Raw genomic sequence first — 24,443 nt, 5'->3', positions numbered from 1 at the left:
CTCCTTCTCCTCTTCCTCTCTGCCCCCCTCCTCTTTCTTCCATCTGTCCTCCCTCCTCCTCTCTGTCCTCCCTCCTCCTTCTCTCTGTCCTCCCTCCTCCTCCTCCTCTCTGTCCCCCCTCTTCCTATCTGTCCTCCCTCCTTCTCTCTATCCTCCCTCCTCTCTGTCCCCCCTCCTCCTATCTGTCCTCCCTCCTTCTCTCTGTCCTCTCTCCTTCTCTCTGTCCTCCCTCATCCTTCTTGTGTCTGTCCTCCCTCCTTCTCTCCTCCTCTCTGTCCTCCCTCCTCCTCTTCCTCCTCATCTGTCTCTTCTCTTTCTCATGTCTGCGCCCCCCCCCCCCGCTCCTCCTCAGAGCCCCTGGAGGAGCACCATGTGGCTCAGTTGTTGAGGCGTTTCTCCTCAGACCTCACCCTGGGTCGTCAGCTCTCTCTGGATGGAGCTCTGGCTCATCACCTCCATCAGTGCTCCTACCACCTGCGCCTCCTCAGAAACTGGCTCATCTCCGGCCAGGAGCCTGTAGAGTACCTCCACGGTCAGCCCTGCCCCCTCCCTGGTGCTCCTGCCTAATACATCTCAGGGTTCATTGTGCTCGATGTGCTCGACTCTGGTGTTGCTGCATGCTGAGTGCTGTGTACGGAAGCCCTTAGCGGACAAACATCCACAGGTTTTCTCTTACTCTTTTGTCCTGTGTTAACCAACATTTCACCTGTTTCTCGAGATCTCGGGGAAACCAAACCTTTCCAGAGAGAACGAGATGAATGAGTGGAGATCTTGGGATAATGGAGTGAAATAAAACGTGTGGATGTTTGTCTGCTTAGGGCTTCCATAGCTTTGAGCTTTTGGGGCTTTTTGCACCATTTCTGAGGATTTTTTAACAACACTCCAAACCAGAAGGTCAAAGGTTAAATATGACCAACTATAGTCTCTTCAGCCCTGCATTGCAAACCCATTCATGATTCCTCAACAAAATCTAGATTCAGATATTTATCTCCAAACCTGCCACTCGGGTTTGCACAGTACCAGACAAATGTAAAGGTTCTGATGTTTGATACCAAGACAACAGAAGTGTGAGACTCCAAACATTGGTATATTTGTTTTGATTCATACAAACTGTAGAGGATCTTCTGCATGTGTTTGTGCTTCCCTCTCCCACACACCTGTCCTTTACTATCAATCACTCAATCAAAACAGAATGTATTGAAAAATGTGTCTTTACAACCTGACTTGTGAAAAAGAATCCACTGACTCTAACCCCTGAAGTATGAGAGCAGGGAGGAGTTAGTGTGAGCCGCATCAGATATCAGCTTTAGTGTTCAAGATCAATCGACACTGTGCATACACACACACACACTCTGACAAACACACTGTGAACACAAACACACTGCATACACACACTGTGTTCACACATACTGACAAACACACTGTGCACACACATGCAGCAGCATCTTGTCTGCATCCTGCTGACTCAGCTGCTCATCCTTCAACATGGACTCTTCACATGCAGGCTGCAGAAACCTTCAGCTGTTTGTTGTCACAGTGTGCAGCTGAGGCCAGACTGTGATGGTTGGACCCTAGTGGAGCGGGTCAGGTGTGCCCTGGTTTTGGACTAACAGGATGAGGTGGCTGATGGTGTGTGTGTTGGACCTGAGCTGCAGTGTTCACACTCACCTGAATGCGTCTTTAACAGAGAGTGGTTTTAGACGTGTGCTGACCTGTTCCTCTCTGAGTCGTGTTCAGCATGGTGTCTGCTCCTCACCTGTGACCAGGTGAGCTGGAGGGTCACTGAGGAGTTCTCAGTGTGTTGGGGGTCATGTACAGAGGCAGCAGCATGATTACTCTGGCTCCATGTTGGGGTAAAGGTTGAACTGTGATACTCTGATGACTGTTTGCTTCCTCTCTGTCCTCTGCAGGCTTTGATGGCTGCTCCATGGTGCCGTCCATCTATCCTCTGGAGACTCTGCACAACTCGCTGTCGCTCAAACAGGTCAACGAGTTCCTGGCCGGCGTGTGTGAGAGTGCCGGGGACCCCCACACCAGGACCAGCAGAGGTCAGACACACACACACATGCTCATGTTTGATTACTGGATACTTGATACCACATGTTTTATAACCATACAGTCTCTGTTGCTTTACTGACCAATCATATCGAGAAGCACTGACTCTTTAATGAGTGGAGCAGAGAACTAGGTCCACTCAAAAAAACAGGCAATCTTCTAAATTCAATGAAGACAGTGTGCAGGAGTTTGTCTTGTATTTGGTGATTAAAACCAGGACATGTCATTCTGTTACCATGGTAACAAACAGGTATTGTCTTCATGTTCTCTCTCTCACTGACTGGAATCATGTTTCTACCTGCAGCTCTGTCGGCCATGTTTGACTCACACAACCAGCCGTCTGTGGACTCGTACATCCCTCAGAGAGTCCTCTCCTCCTCCTCCAGATCTCGCTCCGACAGGCCGCCATGGTGTGAGTGTCACACACACACACACACACACTCAGACGTCTCAGAGTTCAGGGTTTTTCCTGGCTCAGAATGGGCCTTTGGGGGGTGATTATACGTGCTGTAGTAAACATTCGACCCCCGTATTACAGTATAGTTTGAGTCTGTATTACCTTATTTGACAGAAATCTGTGAATTTCCTGTTATTTCTAAACATTTTATGAAGAATATTATCATTATGCTTAAGTTACTGAAACCCAAATTAAATCTGGTAAAGATTTTTTTTTTCATTGCAACAGAGAAACAGGGGAGGAGAGGGATTTTAAGGGAGAGGGGTGTAATGAGATTGGGAGAGGGGGGGTCACATCCTGCCAGTTCATTTCACCCTCTTCCTATGATGGCTGCTCTTTTCATTTAAATTGTGTTTTCATTTTACATACACATTTGTTTAAGTACATTTCTTTGAGTTACTAAGGTATTATGTCAAATAATCACAGATCATTTGGATCATTTGATCAGATCAGGAACTTGAGAAATAATAAAAATATATTTGCTGGTTATAACACAGCGCTGTTTGACAGTCTGTGTGGAGAAGTTCACAGACTACAGCTGGCTGACGTTACGATCGTTAAGTTATTGATTGTTGATAAAAGCAGACACGGTGGAAGTGGACGGAGAAAAGTTGAACGTGGGTTCCCGACTCGGTCCATACGGATAGCGGATCAACCGTGTTCCGTTGCACTACAAGTAAACAGGTGCACGCGGTGGTTGGCCTTCCGGTGTGTGTGTGTGCGTTTGCAGCCATGTATGTTGGTGTGTCTCGTCTGGGCGTGCCCCCGCGATGACCCGTTCCAATTAGCCGCAGTTAGCCTACATCATACGCGGTTTAGTATAGTTTTAACATGACTGTTGGGATAAATATTTACTGCCATGAAGTGAATTGCTCTTTGAAATTAACTTGCCAAACGGAAAATCAACCCTCATTTAACGCTTGTGGGTGTCAGCGGAGCATCATGAACCAGTCAAAAGAAACGAACAGTCAATCAGCTGGCTATCCAGTGCGAGCCACATGCGTAAATGGATGAGAGGGGAGATGACTGCTAGAAGTCAGAGACGTCGTATTTAAGTTTATGTTCTGCTTGTTCAACAGTCGTTTGATGTATTGATATTTTTAACATACATTCAGAGAGGATTTGATTTGCAATTTGAATGGTCTTTTTTTTTGGCGCTCTATGCAGGAAAAACCCTGGAGTTATTTGTGGAAACATGTCGCCTGCTCGGCCTCACTTTATTCTGTCTGCCGTCTCTTCTTCTACTATAACTATAAAGCTTCTTTTAGACCGGGTCCTTATTTTCACAGACTCTGGTTCTTAAAGTCTGAAGAGAATCTTAAAGTTCAGGTTTGTTTGTGTCTGAAAAAGAGGCTGAGGTGTTTTCTCTTACCAAACACAACAGAAATGATTAAAGTATAAACTATTTAAAAAGTAATTTCGTCGTCAGCACAGATTTTATAAGCTCATATCACACCGTCATTGTTTTTGTCTGCAGACAGCAGCGGCCCCTCCTCCACCGTCTCCAGCGCCGGACCCTCCTCCCCGACCACCGCTGATACCTCTCCCCGCTTCAGCTTCAGTGACCGGATCTGTCTCACCCCGCAGAGCAGCGAGGAGACTCACCCACCTCACCCCTCTGCAGCAGGGTCACACAACGTGGACACCACAGGCCCCGCCCCCTCACAGCCCGCTGAGCTCCCTCTGACTCCAAACAACTCCCCCGAGGAGGAGTCTGACCCCACCTCCCCCCTCCTTGAGAATCCAGCCTCCGCAGAGGAGGGCCCCGCAGCTCTAGAGTCCATCTGCGACCCCACCCTCAGACCAGCGTGCTCCGCCTTAGCAGAGCTGGCTCTGAGCAGGATGGAGGGCTTTTGCCCCCCTGGCTCGCTGCCCGTCCTCCTTGAGCTCAGAGAGAGCAGCAGCGAGGCCGGCTCCAGTTCCCAGACCCCCCAGAGCCCTGAGGGGCCTGATCAGTTCTTTGACACCCAGGAGTCCATGGAGCTGTGGATGGACGGGCTGGAGAGCCCCGCCCACTCTGAGACGCCACCAGAGGGCAGTGCCAAGCACACAGCAGAGCCTTAAAGCATCAGACGATCAGATCTGTTCAGACAGACACTTCATCTGACCACACACACACACTCACAGACACACACTCACAGACACACATGTACATGCACACACACACACACACACACACACACACACACACACACACACAGTCACACAGTCACAGACACACATGTACATGCACGTACACACACACACACACACACACACACACACACACACACACACACACACACACACACACACACACACACACACACACACACACACACACACACACACAACACACACACACACACACTCACAGACACACACATACAGGAAAACGCACATACAAACCACACACACACATGCACACACAGACACAACACACCGACAGACACACATACACAACTCACACATACCTTCAAACACATAGACGCACACATGCACACACACACGCAGACATACACACACAGCAAGGAACCTCCTGTGTATCTGAAGGATCATCAAACTGAGACGTCTCCGTTCTGCGTAAAGCTGCAGGATCAAAGTTCAGCCAGCACAATCACCCACAGACACAATGTTACAGCTAACCTGTTACAGCTAACCTGTTTGCGCCCACAGGTACCAGTCATAGATGTTTACACGTAGATGCTGCTTTTGGGCTTCTGAGTAGCCTTTACACGGCTGCCATCTTGGAAATGGGTAGCCGCAGCTATGTAAATGTAAGTCTATGACAGCAGGAGGTCTATACACGATTAAAATATTTAAGCAGATTCAAATGTCAGTAACAAACGTCGGGCATGTATTCATGCAACTCTGCTCCTTTCTTCTCCCAGAATGATGGGAAAGTCAGACGCGTAGACATGTTTCTCTTGTGAACGGCAGCAGACCAGGCAGCGTCTACGTTTACATCTACTGGTTACACCGTAATATGTTAACATTGAGCTAACATGTTAGCGTTGAGTTAACAGGTTGCGTATCCTGTATAAACATTGAATCAGCCTGATGCTAACCATGAGTCAGCAGAAACTGTTGAGTGAATGAATCAGAGTGTGACTTTAAATAATCGATGATGTGTTGTTAAAAAGAAACAAGGAGCTAAAAGAGGCTCAAAGACTCTTCAGGCTGTGCAAGCTCTGTGTCACACGCTGATATCATCCAGCAGGAGGCGCTCCATCCTAACTGTGTATGTTTTTACAGGATACAGAGACTGACAGACTCTTTGAAGACAAACAGGAAATGAGCGACTACTCTGTGTGTCATGTGACTCTAAATGTTGATTAGATAAAAAGAAATCATTTCTGTTTCAAGTGCAGGTCAAAGTGTGTGTGTCTGCGTCTGTGTGTCTGTGTGTGTGCGTGTGTGTATGTCTGCGTGTGTGTGTTTCAGTGTCTGTGTGTGCGTGTGTCTGCGTCTGTGTGTGTCTGCATCTGTATGTGTGTGTCTGCGTGTGTGTGTGTGTGTGTGTGTCTGTGTGTGTGTGCGTGTGTGTGTCTGCGTGTGTTTGTGTCACTGCCAAAGTCTGTACACATGGTCACAAAGTTAATTTAATCAGAATGAGAGAATATTTATTAAGAAATGCATCGAGAGACGATAATAAAATCTGGTATTTTTATACCCACCTCACAAATGTCATGATCTGTTGTTTGTTTTTGGAAAACCTATGAAAGCCCTTAGAGGAAAAAAATAACCAACATTTTACTTCCTGACATCTAGCACCACTGTTAGGAATCTAAGAGACCTATTTGATCAAGACATGTCCTTTAACTCTCACATAAAACACATTTCAAGAGGAGGTGGAGCCTTCAGTTATCAGGCCTGCTCGTGGTACCTACAGTCTCTAAGGGCCAGATTTACTAAGCTCCCAATTAAAGAGTACTAAATTGCGTGTTCATTCCAAAAGTTTGCATGTTTGGTTGGTGGGCGTTTTGCGGCTGATCTACTAAGAAAAATTGCGTGAATGACACCAGGTTCAAAGCTTGTGGAGGCTGTAGTATTTCAGTTAGGTTTTTGTGTGTTCTACTGGTTTACATCACGGAGAGTTTGGACAGAAAGCAGGATGACTGCAAGCGCAAAATAGGTATTAGTGGGAGAGGCAAATAAACGCACAATACTTTTAAGTTATAGGAGATAAATCTGAATATTACAAAGAAAATTTTGGTTATAAGAAAACCTCGGCATTAAACAGGGCCTCTCTTTTCTTCCCTTCATCTTAAGAATGAAGTGTCATACATTGAGCAGAAGGTGCGAGCTGTGTCCTCTGTGGCTCGGGCGCTCTACACTCGCCGTTGTTGCGCACCAGACAGCTGGCCAGCGCTGTGTCTGATCGGACATAAATGTTCTGGAGAGAGGTATCGAAGACGGGGGTACAAACAGTGGTGAGGTCCCCCAATCCAAGCGTCCTACAGAGTAACAGCAGCGGGCTTTAGAGGGAGGTGCGCACCGGAGGGGGCGAGCTGGAGGAGACACGCGCGAACCAAGAAAAAGGAAATCCCCTGTTTAAAATATAATGTTGGCGAAAAGAGGGAAATAGGAAGAAATAAATGTCAATGTTGAAATTCTATGGAATGCAGAGGCTGTGGATGTTCAGTTTTGTTTGGCTATAGGCTATGACAACAATAGCCTATAGTTTAATCATGGTGTTTCTCTTCCTTAACGATTAGAATATTGAATCAAATTAAAAAATAAATGCATGCCATTTATTTTTCTGTCACTCCAAACATATTAACATGTGTGGGGAATAAAGCGATCTGTATGCCTTCTTTTGTTGAGCCTATGTCTCCTCCTAACTTCAATAACAGCAGTCTGTTGTGTGTAACACTGGTCTCCTGGGTTAGCACGTTCCTTTCAGAGGTGTTAAATTCAGACACCGTCACAATCACCTCAGTTTTTATTATTCTTGGTAAATCACAACGCGTGTACTAACTTAACTTGTTTACATTTTCTCCTCCCAGTATTTTGCACGTTAGGGCAGAAACGCCCTATATTGAATATTCATTAAGTCAAACATACTAAATGGTCAATGTGTGTTGTTTTGCTCATATGAAAGATTCAATCCTCGCTGCGCGCCGTTAGTAGATCAGATAGCACTTTTTTTGCTGGTGGTATCAAGTTTGCACACGTTTTAAGACACACAAACCTTTAGTAAATCTGGCCCTAAATGTACTATAGGAGGTAGAGCCTTCAGTTATCAGGCCTGCTCGTGGTACCTACAGTCTCTAAATGAAACATGACATGATGATGGTAAAGAGGACAGAAGACGGAGACATGAGTCAGTAAATGATGATTTTATTGGTCACTTATTCCCTTTTGAACAATAGATCTGTTTTTATATTTGACCTCTGAAGCCTTTAAAGAGAGAGAGTATTGCACTTAATACAAGAGATGAAAGAAGAAGCCTGAAGCAGAAAGAAGAAAGGATCACGCAGCGTTCTTTACAGCAGCTCACATGTTCCTCCTTCAGCTTCTTAAATATACATCTTTATTTATTATAGCATTTCTATGTTATGTATGCAGCTATTACGATACACATGCACGCACAAGCAGGGCTCACTATAACCAACCATCTGTTTGATGAGTGTCTCCGATCTCTTGGTGATTGGGATATAAAGGCAGCAGGTTTTCTATGTAAGAAACAGTACAAGATTCAAATGTGTCTGGCAGTTTGAGTCTGAGTGATGAGTGCTTCTGATTTGTTCGTAATGAGCCTTTACACTGAAGCAGTATTAAACAGGAATGCAGAGTACACGTCAACCGTCATTGGCTGACTGGGTTAACAGGAAGTGATGTCACCGTTAAGCCCATCAGAGAAGTTGAGACTGGATTTTTCTCAGATTGGGCAGAGTTGGAAGCTTGTCATTCCTCCTCAATGTTTGTGACACAAACTGTGAGGTCATTCCCCTCTGACATCACTCTGACGCTCCAGCTCCCTGCTGTGTTCAAGGTCTGTATTAATGTAGGAAATCTCCCGTTTCTCCCGTTTGATATTTATCTAAACGGTGCCGATGTTTTTGTGTAACCGTGAGTTTATCTGCAATGTTTGTCCAATGAATACCTCTCCTACACACCTGTCTGAAACCGCCTTTAAACCTGACTCTGCTTCCTCTTTGATTGTTGTCCAATCAGCTGTTTGAATCAGTCAGCTGTTCTCTGATTGGTTGTGTCTTCTGGTTATTTCTCTTTGCTCTCTTCCTGCTCGCTTTCAGCCTGAAAACAGCCACAGCTGCTCAAACATGATTGGACAATTTTTTTTTTGTGGAACCAGAACATGAGCGTGACATCAGAGGAAAATGGCCGCCGTGTGAGTCCGATGAATTCTGACACTTTAATCAGCCGTCAAAAAAAAAGACATCTGTCAAAGTTAATCTGTTGGAGGAACTACTGCAGGTTCATCCCGCACACAGCAATGATTTACTTCCTGTCCATGTGCCCGTATGATGCACGGTAACCAAGGCAACCAGGAGATCTAAGTCCTCCACTGAGAACGTAAAGGTAAACTGCATCTTCACATTCAAACCGGAGCCGCTCGGCTCCCCGAGAAGCTGTCATCTTTCCTAACATGCGTCTGTTCATGCATCAGGAGGAATCAGAGAAAATGAAATGAAGGGCGAAGGTCATGTGACAGACGGTTTCTGTTCCTGGTTAAAAAGTTACAAACAAAACTTATCAAAGTATCAAACCGTCCGTCACACGCTGTAAGAAGAGAGAGTTAAAAACATCCACTGACGTCCCGCTGGAGGAAGAACAGAAGCATCGATGAAGTGACTCTTCTACAAACCCAAACGTCTGTAATAAATCAAAGAAACAACATTTCACAGGCTGAACGTCAACATGTATCTTCATACATTAAAAAAGAGCTCTGAGGTTTGCGCACGGCTTTCTGTTTGTGCTTCTTCATGTGGCAGCTGCAGGAACTGGAAACCTGAATACTGAGGTGGTGCGTTCAAAGTCCCGTTGATGAGTCACAGACAAAGCAGCTCAGCGCGACACAAAGGCACATGTGACCGTCTGCTAAAATCTCCTCCTTCAAACAGACTGAACGGACACATGCTCCTCGTCTTCCTCATGTTCTTCGTATTCCTGATGAAGTTCCTCATGTTCCAGTGGATGAGTCCGACTATTTCCCTCTACGTTTATAAGGATCTGTTGATGTGACTTTAGTCTCTGTTGAAAGAAACAGGAAGTGCTCCTCACCCTCCTCTACGTCCAGACGTGAAATAAAAACACAAAAAAAAGCTTTAAAAACACAACGTCGTACTTTAAGAACGGCGTGGTTCTATTTCTGTATATTTACTAATGAAGACTCAATGAAGATCTATCACAACGTCTTCTGTCTCTCTATGTCACCACTGAACCATGAGTATGTTCTGTCAGTGAACACTGATCTGATTAGTGATCCCCTGTGATCACATTCTAAAGAAATTACATTTGGGAATCACTGAAATCTTTCTGTTGCTTTGATGCCTTAAGGTGCAAAACTTGTGCTTCCATTAAGTCCAATTAGACGTCAAGCAGCCAACCATCAGGTCCTATATTTTCCTATATAAGGTTTTTATATATAATACAACGGGCAGTTTGTCTCCTCATAGATAATCATAGACGTCACTACAGGGATTCAAAATAAAAGCTGACAGGACGGGGTCACAATGATGCAGTGATGACAGTAAAGAACACCTGAAACCAAACAGAGAAAGTCACAACGGACTAATGAATGAAGACTGATCTGGTTCTGTTCCAGCAGAGTGTGAGGCAGACACAGAGCATCACATCAGAGCCTTCTTAAACACATCTACTTCAGGATGTTAGAACTCGATCTTGCAGGCGGGGAAAGACTCGTCCTGCATGACCACGGTGCTGCTGGAGGCCAGGACCATGACATTCAGCTCCTGCTGCTTCTCGTGAGTCTGCTGGTACCAGTCCCGGGTCACCTCGGTGTCATGGGTTGGGATCAGAGTCACCTGAGAGATGAGAAAGCAGGAAATGTGACTCAGCTGAGAGGAGGAGTCTTTATTATACCCCCACAGAGTCCGCTGATTGACAGTTACAGGGTTTATCCAGGCGGAGTTCGCTTCAGTCATAAATTATTTCCATCAGTTAGAAGGCTGATTGGTCTGTTTGTAACCATGACAGTCATTTCTTATTTCAGGGGTGCAAACTCATCAGGGATGAAAAAGGTTACATGGATCCAAACCTCCCAGGGGGGCATTCTCCCCTGGGCAGAGTTTTTTAAATATCAGCTTTAAAATGTGAATTTACAGACGATTTTAGCATTCAGACCGACTAAAGGAGCAGTGCAAACAATAAGAAAAACACAATTGCTTGTCTATATCTATGTTCTGTTCTAACTTTTTGATAAAGCTTCAGTGAAACATGAAAAACACATGCTCCCAACCTTCAGTCCCTTTTTATAAATGGGATGAATTTGCAGAACAGGGCTTACCATGTTCCACTAAGGGGTGATGTGAAGGGCAGTCACTATGCAAGTAGCTCTCAGAGCAGAGTCTGAGAGAGCATTATAATGCAGTCATCAAGTATGACAATATTTTCTCTTCTATCATTAAATATGTAACATTATCATGTTTTGCCCCTGCTGGTTTTCATTAAGTTTATATTCCCTCTGGCCTTATTACATTTGTTGACGCTGTCACATTTACTGTCAAGTTTGCACCCCTGTTATTTCATATCAAGCCATTTCACTGAATAATAACATCTCCACTTTAAATGACAGAAAACTGACAGCACTCTTTAAAGAGCATGCAGACTGCCTCAAACCCAGCCACAGTATAAGTATATCTCATATAATCTCAGCAGTCAGCCTCAGGGTGCCATCAGAGCACAATGTTACCTGCAGGTTTGATCCCCACTGAGCTTTGCCGTCCAGCAGCGCATCGAGAACACCCCGGCTAGGTTCACCGCTCGCAGCATCGTTACCGCTCACCACATAGTATGCAGAGCGAACACGTTTGAAGAACTCCTGGTCCACGTTCTTGGCGCTGCAGTGGTTGGGAATGTAGGCCAAGTCCACGTAGATCGGAAGGCCAGAGGCAGCCGCAGAGCCAGACTTCTGAGAACCTGGGTCAAAGAACCAACGGGTCACTAAAAACATTTATCTTTGAGAATCAATGTGGTACATTTGAACATCATTCATGGATTGAAGGGTTTACCTGAACTGCTCTTTACTCCATTGGTCAGCCCCTTGCTGGGGTTGTAGCTGGACCGAGAGAGGTCATCCTCTTTGGAGCCCTGTCCATCCGACAGACGGGACATACGAGAGCTCTTGTCGACATCCTTCTTCTTTAGCGAGGCACTGCGAGGAGATGCTGTTTGTTTGACCGGCATTGGGGACCTCTTGCGCCTGGCAGGGGATGCTGATTTGGTTTTCGCAGAAGTCTTCTTTAAGGTCTTGGCTTTTGGCTCTTTCTTCACAGAGCCGTTATCAATGGAGTCTGGATCCACCATGCAAACATCCGGGCGTGGAGGGTGAGGGTTGGGGTCCATGAGGGGGGTAGGTGTAGGGTCATGGCTCCTCCTGGAGGAATAATGGTTGCCTCCCCCGGCTGCAGAGAATTTATCCCCAGGCATGTAGTCTGCATCCTCATCCGATTCCAAGTTCCCCTCCCCGGAGACTGAGGGGTATTCTTCTGTGCCCGGAGGCACATCAGAGTCTGACTGAGAGGCCAGAGACTCGCTGATGGAGGTGGGCGGTGTGTCCTCTGTGGCCAGTCCCAGTCCTGCCGACATGCCTCCAGCTTGGTGCAGAGAGCTGCTGTCCCTGCTGTGAGACGGGTGTCCATGAGGGTGCTTGTGAGACCTTTTCTTAACCGACAGATCGAGATCATCGCCATCTTGTGACTGGTCGCTTCTTTGCCCTTGCTCTTCATCATCCTCATCACTGGCTAACTGCCGCATGCACGGGTTGATGAAGGAAGGTGAGAGGTCCTCTTTACGCTGTCTGCACTCAGAGGAGGAGTATCCAGGAGAGGAACGACTGGTGTAAGAGGAGGTGGCTCCCAGGGACACATGACCAGGAACATCCTGATCACTGTCGTCATCATCATCATCATCATCATCCTGCCCTCCTTGGCTGCACTCCTCGGCGTAGAACGGAGAGCGAAATGGCTGATTGGATGAGGAGAGTGAGAGTGGGCGGGCAGGGTGCTCTGGCTCCATCTCACACTCCTCTTCAAACTCATCATCATGACGGTAATGTGGAGGAGAGTCTCCAGGCACCATCTGGCTCTTTGTCATCTCCCACTCATAGGAGCTCCTGTAGCCTGCGTCTCCCTCTCTGGGCTCCACCTTGGCTGGGCCTGATGCCCCACTTGCTGCAGCTCCAACAGGAAGGCTGGAACCTGAGATGACTTCTGTGGGGCCATTGGCAGTGTCTGGATTGCCAGCCTGGACGGCTGAGGGCATGTAGGTGCCTAGAACATCGGGCAGTGCTCCACCTGTTTTGTCACTGGTGGTTTGGCCAACAGGCATTTCAGAAAATGAGAGTTTACCAGCGAGGCCGCTGGAAGGTGACCTGCGAGTCATGTCACGCATAAAGGCCTCCTCATCCTCTTCTTCACTGCTATCCGTCTCCTCAAAGTAATGTTTGCCTTCTATATCTGGGCGTGGTGAGGATGTAACTCCAAATAGAGCTGCACTGGCTGCCTCTTTGTCCTTGGAGAACTCTGCAGGTGGAGCAAAAGGTCCTGCTGAGGCCCCAAACCCAACAGCTGAGTCCAGCTTGGACCCTTCAGACCACTCAGGCTTATAGAAGCAGTCCAACTGAGGGCCTTTATCCGTGACTCCACCGAATGAACACTCTTTCTTGTCCTCAGCAAAGGCAGTGGATGAGAGAGAGGGTACAGATTTGGGCTCTTCGAATGGGCTGAGGGGGGAGAAACGGGCTAAACTAGAGGAGGACTCAGCCTTGGTTGTAGCTGTTATCTGTTTTTCTGACACTTCGAGATAGTCGTCTTTTGTGCCAGCAGAGCACGAGTAGGGAGAATCGATGACCGGAGAGTGCTCATCTTTGAAGGATGAATACTCAAAGAGCGGCTCTGCAGGCGTTTCCAGCTCCTCCCCAAACTGCCGGCTGGTGGAGAGGGAGCCGGAGGTGGAGGAGGAGTAGCTGTAGGCTGAAGAGGAGGAGTAGCCCGGCCCTGTGGTGCTCGTGTACTGAAAGCTTGTGTCCAAAGATTTCTTACTCAGCAGGTCCGGTGTCTTCTGTTTGTCAAAGTCAGGATCTGCTCTGTCGTTCTGGTAATAACTATCCTCTGATGATTTCACAGTGAAATCCTCTTTACCTTTATTGGCGGGCAGATGTGATGAGGACGAGTCTTTAATTCCACTTTGATACGAGTACTCGTACCCTGAGAATCCTGTAGCCCCCATTCCCACTGTCCTTTCACTGAAGGGTGAGGAGTCCACCTTGTTCTTGTCTTCAGCCTTTTGGAGTGAGCTTGAGCTGCTTTCTGTCACACTTGGCTTGCCCTGACTGTTAAAGCCATATCCAGCCATGGAAACCATGAATTCAGGTCTATTTGACCCAAACATTTCACTGATTGGACTTTTTACTTCCTTCTCTGATTTGTCTTTGGTGCCTTTTTCCATGTAAGAATCACCAGCACCGTCTTCCTCCTCGTCCTCCTCCTCCTCTTCATCTTCCTCCTCCTCATCATCATCTTCATCAACAACATCATCATCATAGTCCTCCTCATCCCTTGCTGTTAGTTTTCGCATATCAACCTCCAAGCAGGCTCCTTTCTCATTGTAGCCTGTGGCAGCAGGTTTGTCTACATCTGTCATTGGGGAGGACGTTTGGGGCTTTGTGCCGTCAGTCTGACTTTTAAATGAGTCATTTTCTGATGATAAAGAAGTGGCCACTGAAGGCAACCGGCTTCCCATGCTGTATTCATATGGCTCCTCTCCTTCCACCTCCCTTTCAAATGGAGGCGTAGAGGAGGAGGAGAAATGAAGCCATGAGGCAGTGGAATCTTTTCCATGAGATGTTAATCCTTCCTTCTCTGACGTCTTGTCCGTCGTTGTGACTGGGGAAGTGGACTTTTGTTTCTGAAGATCCACATCAATCTTTGCATTGTCCTTCTCTGTCTTTTCCAAGGACTCCTGCCGATATGAATCAGAGTCCACTGAGCTTGTTTTGCTGTCATAAATGTCACTGTAAGAGAAGGTTTTGCCGTGCACATAGGGCGTGTCTTGTCTTATATATGCAGCCTTTTCTTTACCCTGCTTTTCTGGGAAATCATAGAGACTGAAGTGAACACTTTTCTCAGGTTCTTTGAAAGCAATATTGGTTTCGTCCGCACTTTCATCAGTTGTTAAGGGCTTAGACCCTACCCCTATTGGAAAATCATCTTCATTTTCATCTTCATCTTCGTCTTCGTCTGAATACATCACTTGAGGTTTTAGTTTCTCTACTGTGCTGAAGGAAACTTGTGTTTTGTCTGAACTCTTGACTTCTGTTTCTATCTTCGTAGATTTTGCTTCAAAGGCGAAGTCTTCATCCAAGAAGCATCCCTCTTTTGCCTCCATAAGTTTGGCCTTGACAGTAGGCTTTAGATCTTTTTCAGCGTAACACTCGTCCTCTTGGTCTTCTTCAGATTCTTCTGACGCTTCAGTTTCTGTTTTGTCGCCTGGCAGTGCGATAAAGGAGGTGTTGTCAGAGAGAGTGACTGTTTTAAGGGCATCAGCTTTAACATCGGTCATGGCCTCATCCTTTTCTTCTGTCCTGAAGTTCTTTTCCTCTGTCGGAGAGTAGCCGCTGCTTGTGGGCACAGACTGTGTAGGTGAGGCCATCCTCATGGTGCTGTCGTCTGGACTCAGACATCTTTCCTCACTCTCCTGCCTGGAGTGAGGCTCTAACCCCAAAGATAAAGATGGAGGGGGGGAAACAGGCTTGGTGTCAGCACTCTTAGATTGCTCTGTGCTGAAGAGAGCCTGGTTTTCTTTGACAGCCTGTGAGGGAGAGGACTGCATGGGGAAGAGGGTCAGAGAAGAGAAGGGAGCAGAGGGAGATTTATCCTTCTGCTGGAGCATCAAGGAGGCTGCATGTTCATAACCCTCCTGGAGCTTTCCCAGAGGAATGTCAACATTTGGAGTCTGGTCCTCATCCTCATCTTCCTCATCATCTTCCTCTTCATGGACTGATTTGGTCTTGGAATCAGCCTCCATCTCAGGGATATTGGGCTGGTACTCATCAGAGGAAGGAGACTTGAAGCACTTGTCGTCCTCCAGAGACGAGGTTGGAGAGATGGTTCCTGCTGAGTGCAGATAGTCCTTACCATGGATGGCATCTGGGCGAGAAGGGGCACTGTTGGTGGTGTCGAGCAGGAGAGAGTTCCTGGCAGCATCCTCGGTCTGAGGCGCTGTCACTGAGGCTATTGACTGGTCCTCAGCTACAGAAGTTGCAAATGATGAGAGTTTGTCGTACTCTGTGATGGATGTTGCGGAGGAGATGTGCTCCTCTTCTGCTAGAGGAGCAGAAATGATGGAAGGGTACGGGGCTAGCTCTGGCTCCTGACCACTCATGAAGGCTTTGGGTTTGACATCTGAGCCCTTCATCTCCTTTATACCATGCATGGAGTCAAAAGTCCCGGGGACATCAGGGATAGAGACTTCATAGGAGCCCACGTCGTAGCGCAACTGTGGGATCCTGTCTTCTGTTTCCTCGTGGATCTCCTCATCTGAGATGGTCTGTTCGGTCTCAGAGTAACCCGGGATGGTCTCATCTTGGATGAAGGAGAACTGCTCAGAGGCCGAGGCAGCTACTTTCCCGGACAAGGCTGCAGTTGAGTAAAGTTTAGCATCACTTGACTTGTTTTCCCACTCCTTTCCACTTTTGTCCTTTTTGGCTTCGTCTGTTTTATATTTCAGGACCTCCTCATCTTCTGTTCCTTCCAGTTCAGCCTTTTCAATGACATCGCCCTCTTCCTCTGAACTTTCACTCTTCTTTGATCTGTCTTTTATGTCAGCTTTGAGGGAGTATTTGTCATATTTCTCCATTTTCTCCTCTTCATACTTCTTGTCAAAGCCATAGCTTGCAGTTCCAGCACTTTGTCCTGATGCTGCCTTGCCTTTGTCTTCCTCCTTCTTGTCAGGGGATTTTGGGGAAGCAGGTTTCATTTCAATGGCTTGAGGTGTGACCTTTTCATCAGGGAAAATTAAGGACGAAATTTTAGTATGTCCAGAGATCACATCGTTCTCGATGGGCGTACTCTTTACTTTAGACTGCTCTTGTTGTTTCAGAGCCTCAAAGTCCTCGGTCAGGTCCTCTGGGGAGGACACGATGGACCTGTCAGCCAAAGCTGCCGCAGCCACTTCCTCTGGGATGTTCTTTGGGACTGGCTTTTTAACATTGTCTGCCTCTTTCACTGCTTTATTTTTGTCTGTCTTAGGCTTGGCCTGAGTCTTAGCCTTATGCAGAGTTTTTCTAACTTCAGGAGTGAGCGGCTTCAGGTCAGGTTTGGTTATTTTTCTCAGCTCTGGTTTGCTCGGATCCTTCTTTTTATCCTCCTTGGCTTTGCTTTCTTTTTTCTCTTCTTTTCGTATATTTTCGTCTTTCTTGACCTCTCGTTTCTCTTTCTTGATTTCTTTTTTCTCTTTGTCCTTCTTTTCATCCATCTTGGATGCTTTCTCTTTTTTGGCAGTTTTGGATATTTTCTTTTTCTCTGACTTTTTGTCTGCTGCCGGGGCCACCTCACTGTTTTTCTGTTGTTTGGTGGCCTTCAGACTCTCACTTTTGGGTTTCTTCTCTTCCTTCTTGTCTGCTTTGTTCTCTTTAGTGATGTTGCTCTTTGACTCTTCCTCCTGTCCACTGGCTTCTTTCTTTGCTGTTTTAGAGTGTGGTTTAGGGGAAGATTTCAGACTCTCTTTGCTGTCAGTTCTTGATCTCATTTTAGTCTGTTTGATGATGGGGGGAGGTGCACCAGATGATATGTCTTTTTGAGTGGCAACAGGGTATCGCAGGAAGTCGAGGTGTTTCAGTTTCTCAAGGCCCTCGAAGATTTTATTCTGCGGTGCATTTCCAGGGAAGAGCACCCTGACTATCTTTTCTGTTGGACGGTGAGGGATCCAAACAATGAGAGCAGTGACTGATGTCAAATATGGGACGGATATTTCTCCTTCCTTTCCATTGGGCAGTGTAATCCCTGTCTTGGCTTTGCTGTTTCCAGCCCATTTCTGCATTAAAAACTGCATCTCCTTGCTCTCCTTCACAGGATTCAACACGTACATGTCTAACTTCCCCACGCCCAGTTTGTGGAACAGTGTGATGGGTTCAGTGGTGTTGCTGACCACTCTGTGCAGAGGCTCTGGTGTGATTCCAAGCTTGTTGAGGTACTGTAACGTCAGGGATGCTTCTTCGATGCTTCTCTTCACTTTCAGCGTGGACTCAGGCATTCGCAGTTTCTCTGGGACATTGAAAAACACGATCCCAAGCTCAGGAGAAATCAGGTTCTTCACCCAGTCCCCATTACTGCTGGAACCAGATCCTTGGTTACGTTCCTCCTCCTGCTCTGCAATCTTTCTCTGAAACAACCCGTTGATGCCGGGGAGATTGTCTGCACCAATATGGGTGAGCAGAACTGAGTCGATCCTGTCCAGGTGGCGAACCAGTTTCCAGAAGCAAGACTTCCGGTCAGATCCTCCATCCACCAGGATGTTGAATCCATTCACAGCGAACAGAGCGGAGTCTCCTCGGCCTCCAGGGAAGATGTAGCAACAGGGTTTGGACAGCTTCAGAAAACCTCCAGAGTTCGGGGGCTCCAGGAGGTCAAAGGATGACGGCACGTCCACAGTCTCTGAGACATACTCGCTGAACTCATTGACTCCGTCCATGTCTGGGAGGTGGGGTTCAGGGTTCAAGCGGTATTCCAGAAGATTCTGGATTGACTGCTGCTCCTGGCTTTGGCCAAGGGAACTCCAGCCCCCGTCTCCCTGACAGGAAACAGTAAGCCTTGACAGCTGCTGTGAAGATGACCTGGACAGGTGCTCAATCACCTGCAAACATGGGAAACAGTAAAAAGCAGTCTTTGTGAGATGTACTGTTTATCCATGCACACACACGCAGGGTAAGGGTGTTTTAAGAGAGAGGACACGCTTACTTCAGGGTTTGAGATAATGTCTGAGAAGTGTTGCCAGGTGAACGCTCCACCTCGCAGTAGGACGTCACCTCCCTGTTCAGAGCTCTGTCCGCTCAGAATCAGCAGCTTATGTCCCACACAGTCCGTGATCAGAGAGCGAATCTGAGCAGAGAACAGAGTAAACACTATCATAGCTGAGGATATTAATACCTTTTCAGCAAAAAGTTCCATTATAAACCAGATCTAACTAAAACATCCAATGTTTATATTCTGAAGGGATAAAAAAAATCTCTTGGGAACGATCGCAAGCAGCTCTTTGGGTAACCGTTTTATTTCAATGACCAGAGCCCACGACATGTCAGAGATTCAATATTTCACTTCACTTCCCATCTTAATTTTTACACAGCAGCCATCTTTTCCTGATGTCAGAGGCGTGTCCAGGGGTGGCATGGGCCCCCATAGAAGTCTGTTTGGCCATCCCAGTTGCTACTCCATAATACCAAACTATGATTGGACTTAAGTTAAAATCAACAGATTTTAAGAATGTAATACTATATTATACAACCTGACTTTTGACACATTGAGGACGGAGACCTTGGATGGAGCTGGCCTATTTATAAATACTCACTTTTAACACAAACAGTGGATAAAATGTGAATGAGTGAAATAATTGAATAAGCTCATGATTATGGTTTATTACGCTCTTCTTATAATACAAATACAACATCATAGTTAACTGTGTCTAAGTGAGCAGGAGAAAAAACTATAAACTAAAACATAAACTCATGTCAGCGACTCACTGCCTGAGCTAACAAGTTAACACCTGACTCATTTTCACAGAACACGTAAAGTCTTGTGCAAGTAGTTTGCATGATGTGACAAACAGTTTGAGTTTTTCAGCCATTTTTGATTATTGCAAACAAATACATTTCCCGATGTTGGGCGCCAAGGACTTCTACTTTTGTGGCAGACGTAAAAAAAACAGGTATTGATATCATTAGATTTGTACTAGCATCATATTTAAGTTTAAAATGATGGTATCATGATGACCCTCTGTTAGACTCACCTGTGAGGCAGCGGTCTCCTCTGACGGGTTCACCAACACGACAGTCTCTAAAACATCACTCTGATACTGCAGAGTCCTCTGACCTGCAGACACACAGCAGGTAAAACTAGAGTGAGGACGACTCAGCAGAGAAAACTCAGTGAGGACGAGTCAGCAAAAAGAAAATGTGAGGACAACTCAGCAGAGAAAACTACAGTGAGGACAACTCAGCAGAGAAAACTACGTTGAGGACGAGTCAGCAGAAAAAAGTCAGTGAGGACGACTCAGCAGTGAGGACGACTCAGCGAAAAAAAACTACAGTGAGGACAACTCAGCAGTGAGGACGAGTCAGCAGAGAAAACACAGTAAGGACGACTCAGCAGAGAAAACTACAGTGAGAACAACTCAGCAGAGAAAACTACGGCGAGGACGACTCACCAGAGAAAACTACAGTGAGGACAACTCAGCAGAGAAAACTACGGTGAGGATGACTCAGCTGAGAAAACACAGTAAGGAGGACTCAGCAGAGAAAACGACGGTGAGGATGACTCAGCAGAGAAAACTACGGCGAGGACGAGTCAGCAGAAAAAAACTGCAGTGAGGACAACTCAGCAGAGAAAACTACAGTGAGGACAACTCAGCAGAGAATACTACAGTGAGGACAACTCAGCAGAGAAAACTACAGTGAGGACAACTCAGCAGAGAAAACTGCAGTGAAAACTACAGTGAGGACAACTCAGCAGAGAAAACTACAGTGAGGACAACTCAGCAGAGAGAGTTTGAATCATTGTCAAAACAAACAGCTACATCATGGCGGTGAGCTGAGCTTGTATGGCTTGGGATGTAGTGAACCTACAGCTTCTTTTTGAAAGTCAACCTCACTACATATCTGATATTTGTGTGACTGTTCTGGTTTACATGGAATAAAACAGCTACACTTAAAACAACCTTTAGCCACACGTGTTAGCTTTGTTAAGAGGTTAGCAACATGTTAAATGTTGTTAACTGACAGTGGCGGCTTGTAAAAGGTAAAAATTTCAGTTTGGACACAAACTGTTATTCCTCCTTCTACATGTTTACACTCTTCTGTCACCTTCTACCTTGTGGTGGTGAACCATGTTTCTCTCTACTTTAGCTTCGTTTAGCCTCTAGCTAATATTGTATATAATAATAATGGTGATATCATCGGCCCTGAAAGGGTCTACAAGGCCAACAGGTGTATTTTTACAGAGTACATGCATCACATGGTCGTCATAGGAACACAGAACATGAATGTTTACGTGATGGAGTAAAGTATACATTTTTCTGTTCTTATTTCTGACAGGATGAAGAATTAAACGAGTGTTTGAACTGTCAGGATGACGTCCTGTTTACAACACCTGCCAACGCCATCACTCTCTCCCTTTCACTCTCTCACGTTCTCTCTCTCGATCTCACCCTTCCCCTCTCTCCTCCCACCCGACCTTTTTAATCCTGGAAAATGCTCTTTTCTCAAACAATCACTACAAAAACGCTGAATAAAAACCCTTTACAATGGCGCCGGATTGGCTGTTGCTATGGAGACGTGTCAGGCTGTAGCTGCCAGCTGAGTTACACTGACCCAGTCTGAGACGAGGAGACGCATTGCAGCATTTCTGTAAGGGAGGGGAGAGGAGGGGATGAGGGAGGGAGCAGCAACAACACATGGTGCAGGAGGTGAAGAGGAGCAGCATCTCGATGTGTATGAAGGAGATCCATTACTGAAGATCTATTTATAGACTCAACATCCTCCTACAGCATAACACACACACATAGGGACACACAGATAATGTCCTCTATCCATTGAAATGTGAGACTAAGATCACATTACTGAACGTGCCTCCTCTTCCTCCTCAGTGTGCTGGAGGAGGACGAAGAGGAGGAGGAGTAGGAGGAGGAGGAAGAAGAGGAGGAGGAAGAGGAGGAGGTGCGTTGAGTAATGTTTGTGTGTTAACATCACTCCGGTAACTGAGGCGAGCAGTGAAGAAGAGTAAAGCTCCGCCCACTAAATGACATCAGCATTCCGCCCACTCACACATGTCTCAGTGACCTCACCCACTGCTTACTGAAGGGCCTTTTGAAGCCTGTCAATGGCGGTCTCTCAAAGCTTGAAATGCTGAATCAAAAAAATTTGAGGTCGTGTTTTCACAACAACGATTTCAGACAAAAAAATTAACTTTCTGATGTGTTTCACTCTGGGTGCCTGAAAAACTAGGCGGTAACCTCCAGTGTCCACTAGAGGCTGGCTGCAGAAGCACAGGAAGTCACATACACACCCATTCTAAAAAGCCTGTTTTTACAGCAGAGATTAACATGTTTACAGCCTGGTTCAAAAAAACAAATAGGTCTGATTAGCTCGATCAACACACACTGTACGGGGGGGGTGAATGTTTTGATGACTCATCAGTTTTGATTTGATGAAGGATAAGAGTTATTCACAATAAGGCGTGTAGTTGACATGATTGACAGGTGGGCGTGGTGTAACGGTTTGTCAGGAGGTTTAAAACCCGCCTCAGCTCCAGCTTTCAGCCTGTTGTTAGGTTGACTGAAAGAGACAGCATTTCCAGCATAGAGACCTCCATCGATGGGACTCCAGCAGTAAACTGAAAACAAACAGCTCCTCTGAAAACAGAAACTGTTGACACATGCGCAGTACGCTTCCAGTATCCATGAGCTAGTAGATGGACTCCAACAACAATGGGCAACGTTCGTTTGTTATTCATGTTTGTACAATAGTTTCAAAAACTACTGAAGCTTCATAATAAAAAAGCGTTCAGGTCTTCAGTCCTAAAGCTGCCGTGACACGTTTACCTGGTGTGTGTGCAGCGTGCAGGAGTTTGAAAACAGTCACGTACCCAATATTCTGTGACCGGGGCGTCTACTCTTGTTGCCGTGGTTTTCAACAGGTACATAGATCTAATTTAAATCTGTATCACCTTTACCGTCAGCTTGTTTGCAGCATCTCCACCTCTCTACTCACATCAGCATAACACAGCTCTCTCTCTCTCTTCCTCTCTCTCTCTTCCTCTCTCTCTCTTCCTCTCTCTCGCTCTTCCTCTCTCTCTCTCTCACTCTCTGTCTCCCTCTCTCTCTCTCTTCCTCTCTCTCTCTCTCTTCCCCTCTCTCTCTCTTCCTCTCTCCCTCTCTTCCTCTCTCTCTCTCTTTCCCTCTCTCTTCCTTCCTCTCTCTCTTCCTCTCTCTCTCTCTCTTCCTCTCTCCCTCTCTCTCTCCCTCTTCCTCTCTCTCTGTCTCTCTTCCATTAACTGTGTCACAGAGCGCCCCCTGCAGGTCTGGAGTACCTCTGGTTAATGATAAATCATCAACCCCAAGCGTAGCCACTTCAATACCTACAAAGCTCCCCCACCCTCACTATCAGGACTGATGCAAACCTCCATGTCCAATATGTGTGTGTGTGTGTGTGTGTGTGTGTGTGTGTGTGTGTGTTTTAATGTGATCTCAGCAGACTGCTAGACAAACTGTTTCAACTTCAGCTGAAATCAGGTCACCCACATCCACTGAAGAGAGCAGAGAGCGAGCAAGCAGAGAGAGAGAGAGAGATTAGTCTGTAAAGTGCAGCGTCATCACAGGGAGCAGCCATGTTGGATTCAGTCCTTCCTTCATGCTGCACTTTTTCAGTCTGCCCAATCAGAAGCTACAGACCAATCACAGATCAGTGGGTGGGACCTCACTCCCAGAATCCAAACTCAACATCTGCCATCTTGCTTTGTTGCTATGCTAACAGGCTCTATGGAGAAAGATGAGAAGAATTAAATGAATAAATTATGTTTCAACTTCAAACTGAGATGAAGGGGATTCTGAAGGTCTTGTGCTCGAATCAGATGTTCGTGGTTATATCTACGAGACGCAATATAGTGGCGAGGCAGCTGCTGCAGCCGAGACATAAGACCTGATTGTCGGCGGCGGTGAGGACGAGGAGCCGGGGCCGGCTCGAGCTGGGGCAGACTAGTAGTGTCGGTGCTCTCACCGTTTGCCTATGAACACAGACATAAACCCTTTTCACACATACGGAAATCTCCTGAAAAACCGGAGTTTATCCTGCCAGACCCCTAGTATTTTTTCCGCAGATAATCCGGAGGAGCTGATGTGAGAATGCAGCAGGATATACTCTGCAGATTTCAACTCGAGCTCACCTCGAGCCAATGAAAAGAGAATAACGTTTATATACAGTGACTGCCTAAAGTGTCTGCACGCGACCACTATGATCTCCGTGCTCTAATTAAACGTCTGCATTCTGTTTTCTGTTCGTCAGTATGTTGTTCTCCACTCTTTTGTGGATGTTGTCATTCCATTGGATTACACATAGCATTGATAGAAAGACAAATATTCTCATTATAATGTTGTGTAGAAGACTCTGTTGCTTCGGCCGCTACTTCCGGGTTGTTTATTTACGTCACGTCTTACCTCAGGAGACCCCCCCCCCTGACAGGGATAGTCCCCCCCCCCCCCCCCCTGACAGGGAAAGTCTCCCGCTGTGAGGAGCATATGTGAACGGCTAGGTCAGGAGAATCTCCAGAGAAGTCCTCCTGTAAATATCTAGATATTATCTGGAGTGCAGATGTGAAAACGGCTAAAGAGTCTGTTTTCTGACAGGAATTTACAAGATGCTAATTCCTTCTGGAAGAAATCTCAGAATCAGTTGAGGAAACGGCCTTATGTGTTGAAGTAAATATGTCTGTAAACCTGACCTTAGTGGGAGTGGCCTGCGGTGCTGTGCATTCTGGGATTT

General features: G+C 46.4%; 2 protein-coding genes across 15 annotated transcripts in view; one reads left to right on the top strand and one right to left on the bottom strand.

Moving 5' to 3' along the window:
• The window catches only part of ppip5k1a (diphosphoinositol pentakisphosphate kinase 1a), a 52,364-nt gene extending 47,047 nt beyond the window's left edge, over positions 1–5,317 (top strand). For 8 of the 13 annotated variants that reach the window (XM_061043561.1, XM_061043578.1, XM_061043553.1 and 5 more), the window contains 4 exons: positions 353–532; positions 1,911–2,048; positions 2,360–2,467; positions 3,990–5,317. In XM_061043561.1, coding sequence (XP_060899544.1) covers positions 353–532; positions 1,911–2,048; positions 2,360–2,467; positions 3,990–4,576 — 1,013 coding nt within the window. In that variant the 3' untranslated portion in view covers positions 4,577–5,317. The remainder of the gene's footprint in view (positions 1–352; positions 533–1,910; positions 2,049–2,359; positions 2,468–3,989) is intronic. The other 5 variants (XM_061043606.1, XM_061043599.1, XM_061043588.1 and 2 more) reach the window with 2 other exon arrangements.
• A 2,501-nt stretch (positions 5,318–7,818) lies between these two features.
• The window catches only part of map1aa (microtubule-associated protein 1Aa), a 25,500-nt gene continuing 8,875 nt past the window's right edge, over positions 7,819–24,443 (bottom strand). For both annotated transcript variants that reach the window (XM_061043493.1, XM_061043501.1), the window contains 5 exons: positions 19,700–19,782; positions 18,655–18,795; positions 11,710–18,550; positions 11,391–11,617; positions 7,819–10,503 (listed from right to left, as the gene is read on the bottom strand). In XM_061043493.1, the coding sequence (XP_060899476.1) occupies positions 10,348–10,503; positions 11,391–11,617; positions 11,710–18,550; positions 18,655–18,795; positions 19,700–19,782 (7,448 nt within the window). In that variant the 3' untranslated portion in view covers positions 7,819–10,347. The remainder of the gene's footprint in view (positions 10,504–11,390; positions 11,618–11,709; positions 18,551–18,654; positions 18,796–19,699; positions 19,783–24,443) is intronic.

This window comes from Labrus mixtus, chromosome 1 (assembly GCF_963584025.1).
Source record: "Labrus mixtus chromosome 1, fLabMix1.1, whole genome shotgun sequence".
Taxonomy (NCBI): Eukaryota; Metazoa; Chordata; class Actinopteri; order Labriformes; family Labridae; genus Labrus; species Labrus mixtus.
This window is presented reverse-complemented; position numbering and strand designations above follow the sequence as displayed.